Source organism: Coptis chinensis, chromosome 4, assembly GCF_015680905.1.
Source record: "Coptis chinensis isolate HL-2020 chromosome 4, ASM1568090v1, whole genome shotgun sequence".
In the NCBI taxonomy this organism is placed as follows: domain Eukaryota; kingdom Viridiplantae; phylum Streptophyta; class Magnoliopsida; order Ranunculales; family Ranunculaceae; genus Coptis; species Coptis chinensis.
The window spans coordinates 80,858,820-80,864,819 of NC_141459.1; the positions used below are offsets into that span (position 1 = coordinate 80,858,820).

Here is a 6,000-nt window from a genome sequence, read left to right on the forward strand (position 1 = left end):
GCCATATAAACGTTGAAGTATGTTCATTGGTCCGTGCCATTAAATTTATTCACAAATACATATACAAAGGTCACAATAGGGCAACTATGGTGATATTTGGCTCTGATGACGAGATCCAACAGTACATTAATGCAAGGTATATGGGACCACCAGAGGCAGCATGGCGTTTGCTTGAATTTCCTTTGCACATAGAATACCCAAAAGTTGAAAGATTAGCAGTTCATCTTGAAGGAATACATCATGTTGTTTTCAATGCAAGAGACACCAAGGCTGCAGTTGTTGCTAGAGCAGAAAGACATAAATCAACTCTAACAACTTTTTTTTAACAGTGTGCTCGAGATGCAGAGGCCCGTGCATTTACTTATCAGGAATTCCGCTATGTTTAAAAAAAAAATGGAAGAAGAGAGATCAGTGTTGCGCTATTGGGAGAATGTACTTTGTAAATCCAAATGTTGGAGAACGTTTCTACCTCCACTTACTCTTGACAGTGGTCAGAGGTCCTACATCCTTTTCAGATCTTCGTACTGTTAACGGATCTGAATATAGTACATTTAAAGCGACATGTGTTACACGTGGTTTGTTAGAAGATGACGATGAATGGAGGCAATGTCTACAAGAGGTGTCTATAATCAACACTGGCAATCAACTGCGAAGGTTGTTCAGCATTATGCTTTTGGAATGTTCCCCCACAAGTCCTGTACTATTGTGGAATGAATCTGCAACAAGTATCTGTGATGACCTTGCAATGAAAATACGTAACACTTTCCCAATTCCCAATCGAATAACAAGTAGCTGATTATGGTTTATATTTGTTGAACCAATTGCTTTTTTAACCAGGAAGAACATTATCTGATTTCCCAGACATGCCTAAACCCAGAAGAAACTGGGATGTAGTTACAAATAACATACTCATTTGGGAGCAAAGACAACTCCAGCATAATGGGCTCCACGCAGAGGCCACCTCGAATGCCTTGCAACTAAATGACAAACAACATGACGCCCATACCAAGATAACAGATTCAGTGGTAAACAATTGAGGAGAAGTTTTTTTTTGGATGGAGCAGCAGGGTCTGGTAAAACATTTGTGTACAACACAATTGCTGCAACTTGTCGCAGTCTTGGCCATATAGTAATAACAGTTGCTTCATTTGGAATTGCAGCGTTGTTGTTGTCTGGTGGAAGAACGGCACATTCGACTTTTAAAATTCCTTTAAATGTGATGGATGAAACATTTTGCAGTTTTACCAAGAACTCAATACATGCTGATATTTTCAAAGAGACAAGCTTAATAATTTAGGATGAAGTGTCGATGCAACATAGACACTGTGTGGAAGCTGTTGAAAGGAAACTTCGAGATATCAGGGATAATTCAAATCCATTCGGTGGAATAACTGTTGTTCTTGGAGGTGATTTTAGACAAACCCTCCCTATTATACCAAAAGGGGTTCAGGAGCAATTTATAGGTGCATCATTGAGGAGATCTCAGCTATGGCGGCATGTGAATGTTGTGCACTTGGTCCAAAACATACACCTTGATGTGTTAGACCCTGATAATGCAAACTTTGCCAATTACTTGGTCGAGGTAAGTTGTTAATTCAAATCTTTAGTTATGGTGTTTTACTATAGATATATCTTTAGTCAAAGTTGAGCGACATCTAATTTTGTTTTTTCTAAACTTTTAGATTGGAATGAATCCTACGAAAATGGTTGAGCTGCCTACAGGCATACGTAAGTGTGGAAATCAAGAAGAACTCATTTCATCAGTTTATCCAAATTTGGATGTGGCGGGCATAGCATCACCAGCTTTTCTAAATGAACGAACTATACTCTCTGCACGAAACGACGACGTCAGTGTAATCAACGAAGCAACTCTAAATTTGTTTCCTGGAGAAAAGCTTTCTTACTTAGCGGCAGATAAAATCATCGACGATGTTAACAATTCTGAAAACAACGGATCCCGTTATCCAAGTGAGTTTCTTAACTCTCTTGATCCCCCCGGCCAGCTTACCGCCTTTTAATCTACAGCTGAAGGTCGGATGCCCTATAAAGTTGCTTAGGAATATTGCACCGAGGGATGGACTCTGCAACGGGACACGACTAATCGTGCTTCGTGGTGAAAAAAGAGTGATTCAAGCAATAATTTTAACTAGGGCAAAAGCCGGAGAAACTGTGTTTATTCCTAGAATATCTCTGTCTCCATCTGCTATTGAGATGCCTTTTCAAATGTCCGGATGTCAATTTCCAGTGAGACTAGCATTTGCTATGACAATAAATAAGTCCCAAGGACAATCGGTGAAGTACGTTGGCGTTGACCTACAAACACCCGCATTCAGTCATGGACAACTATATGTCGCACTATCAAGATGCACATCTTCCAAGAGGATTAATGTTATCTTACCACCCGGTCCATCTAACAGTACTACCAATATAGTGTACCCGAAAGTGTTGCTTTGATATTGTACAAGGGAAAACAATTTATGTTACTATATTAATTACACAAGTCTCATTCAAATAATGAACTGCGTGCTGTCAATTTGAAAGAAGCAAATCCAATGCTTTAATCCCTATAAAGACCCTTCTCCTTCTACTTTTTTCAATTTTGTCAAACTTTATATTAAATTACAGTATGCAATAAATCATGCGTCATAAAGTGACACGTGCGTTCTTATCCCTTGACAATAATTGATCTTACATTATTTAAAACTGGCTCCATTATATCAAACCACTGATAGCATTGACACACATGCATTCGCACTGATTTTATGAAGTTAATGACGTTGTGATTTTTTTTTTATATTATACTTAAAAACAAGTGTAAAAAAAAAGTTTGTTTGACAAATTGATTTTTCTTTATTAAATAATTCTTTTACAGTCATGCCTAAGTATAGCTTATGTTAAATAATTCTCCGGCTATGCTAAACAATATAACAATTTTTTGAAATCCCTCATGCGACATCCCTCATGCTTAAACTATATATATATTATAAAAAAAAAATTGTTAAAGAAAAAGAAAATAAGGGATACAAATATGTTTATTTAAAAAAAAAAACTTGCAACGTACGGCTGTAAAAAAAAAAAAAAAAAAAAAAAAAAAAAAAAAAAAAAAACACCTTCTTATCTCTCCCCCTCTCTAAAAGAAACTCCAATCACCTATACACACACCCATCCACCCCCATGAGTTTTATGCCCTAAAACAATATTTATTTTCCTACGTCCATGCTCATCTCTCTTTCTCATCAAAAACCTAACTTATCAATGGCCCAAAACAGACAAATTGTTCCTGAGCAAAGTTTTTTTTACAGAATTACAATCAAGGCCTATTCTAACCTTTTTTATATCGAACTACAACGTGAAGGTTGGTTACCTCTTTTACATCACCCCGATGCTGCATATTCACCGGAATTAGTTTTAATGTTTTACAATAATGGTAGATTTGAAAACGGTTGTTTTTTTCCTTCATTTGAATAAACACGAGTTTGAGTTCACTCAGCAACTGGCTTCCAAGAGTACACACATTGCAATGAAGGACAATGTACTAACACTCCAAAAGTCACCGTACGATACTATCAAAACATTGATGATTGACACCATCATTAATGGCGAATACAATTGAGGATCACGTTGTGTTTACCAAAACTCCCTAAGGCGAAACCAACTAGCAGTGACATAGTGGTTGGCTCACAATGTAGTCGGTACATCAAAAGCATGCGACATTACGAAGACCATCCTCCACCTACTATGAGTTTTGCAGAACAAAAAAGAAGAATTTTGTATGGTGCAGTTTCTTTGGAACACAATTACACAGGCTCGAAAGAATTATGCTCCCTTACCAACTTTAATCACAAAAATCATGTTACGCTGGGGTTTTTATACTGGTTTTTCTAGGCTGAAAATTTCAAAGGCAGGCAACGACAGCAGCTACAGAACTTACGCTGCGGGTTTTTGGACTCCTATTGAGATGCGAAATACTCAACATGAGCAAGAGGACTCACCTCCAGCCCAAGTAGATTACTTTGCTGAAGATGCATTGAGGGACATAGTTAATCCTACAGTTGGTATCCGTTTTCTTGACCAGGTTATGAGGGCAATGTACAAGCGTCAGGGCTTCATTCATGCACAATTGATGAATTTGCAAGATCATGTGGAGGTGTATGGTGAAGAACAGTTACAATTCTTGTATAATCAAGCCCAATTTTTAGAAAACCACGCCCAAATTGTGGGGAACCGAGACAAATTTTTGAGAACCAGGGAGACCTTCAGCAGCAAGTTCTACAACGTATCAATGAACTACAAGCTATTGTGACTACTTTGATTCCTCAAACTACCCATCGTCATTGTCCACGAGTTCCTTCGTCATCTGATTCTGTGTCAAGTTAAAAGTTGACAACTACATATTGGGAAGTTACTATTAGTTATACAATTTCAAAGTGGTGTCATATTTTTATGACATAAATTTAAACTTTCAATTGTTGTATGTCATCTTTATGTGAGTACAAACAACTTTTATTTCGCACCTACCTCACGTTGACAACAACACATTTAGCACTGACATCACCCCTAAGACACATAAAACTTCACTTAGGATAGATAACAACACAGCAACATTTAATACCACACAGACAACAATTTAGGACAAGTGTGATCTTCTTCTCATTAGGAAGCATAGGTTGGTTGCAATCAGTATATTGCATTTCCTTACTAAAATATCCAACCCAATTGCATTTGAGCCACATTTCAACTACTTTGCCTGATCGATCCCAAACTTTGACCAAATACATAATGCCTCTGCAATTTTCCTCCCTACATCTTCGATTAAGGTAGGGACAAGTTGGACATGTGTGTCCTTCTTGCTCACATAGCTGACAAATATGTAAAAGAAAAACATGTTGAGAAAATGTTACAAATTAGTACATGTCATAATATCATCATTAAAGATGAATCCTTTCCTTTAAATGGGTAAATTTAGGTTTGGTATGACTCAATTTTTTTCCTATGATCGATTTTGGAATTAAGTTTTTCTATTACCTTCGGTGCTACAAATGTTCGGACAGGAGCTCCACCCATTTATGCTTAAGTGATAAACAAGTTTGGAAGGTACATGTACAAAGAAAATTATTCAAAAATAAATTTTTTGATTGAACTCTTATAGTACAACAACTGAGACAACCCCCAACGACAAATATTTTTTGACCGTTGGATGAACATGCAAATTTATTGCAAAGGAAAATTATATTGTATATGTGACAACCTTAAGGAAATATTGTACGTTGAAATGTTATGGGCATTATACTTTTGTTGTTCGTTCATGAACAGAGTCAACTGATAAATCTTTCGATTAAACATACATGATTGTTAAATACAATTGCGTGTATAAGAAATCGAATAGATATGCTTAACTAATTTCTTATGGTAATGTTTTTTTAAAAGGCTTTAGGTCTTTGTAATTTGGCATGTTGTTAAATACATTTACATTTTAAAACATAAATAAATGTGCTTGGCATTTCCTTTGCACGCCTTCTAAAGTTTTGTTAAAGTTTTAAAACTTGTTTTCCAGTCTTCAACATTGAAATAAATCTGTCCGCCTTTTTACACCGGTCAATTAAACAACTATGGTTTTCTTGCAATACGAACTGCTAGGCCTAATTTTTGAAGTGGACTTATAATATCCCATTATTGTTGAGGAACCAAAAAAAAAAAAAAAAAAAAAAAAAAACCACCTGCTTTAAGAAGATATACAAACTCCCCAACAAAATAAGTGAATTCCTACATGTGTCCTTAGATTGTTTCTCAAGCTAACGTTGTTTCTCGAAATGAGTATCTATTTATCTAAAATTATTATTAGTTTCTCACTTGCAAAGTAGGCCAAGTAGGCCTACTTTGTTTCTTGAACCTCTAGTCTTTGAGTAAGAACTACAACATATTGGTTGTCGCATTAATCAATGCTTGCACTATGCCCTAATAGGACTACAATGCTTAACTTTTTGTGGGCACATCTTTTAA

The 6,000-nt window shown here is 36.2% G+C and overlaps 1 protein-coding gene across 1 annotated transcript; it reads left to right on the forward strand.

Moving 5' to 3' along the window:
* The first annotated feature begins 430 nt into the window (after positions 1-430).
* On the forward strand, positions 431-2,454 carry LOC147505060 (uncharacterized). The gene is given in 5 exon segments (XM_086605458.1): positions 431-755; positions 838-1,025; positions 1,298-1,582; positions 1,683-2,000; positions 2,002-2,454. Coding segments are annotated over 5 exon segments (1,569 nt in total).
* The last annotated feature ends 3,546 nt before the right edge of the window (positions 2,455-6,000 follow it).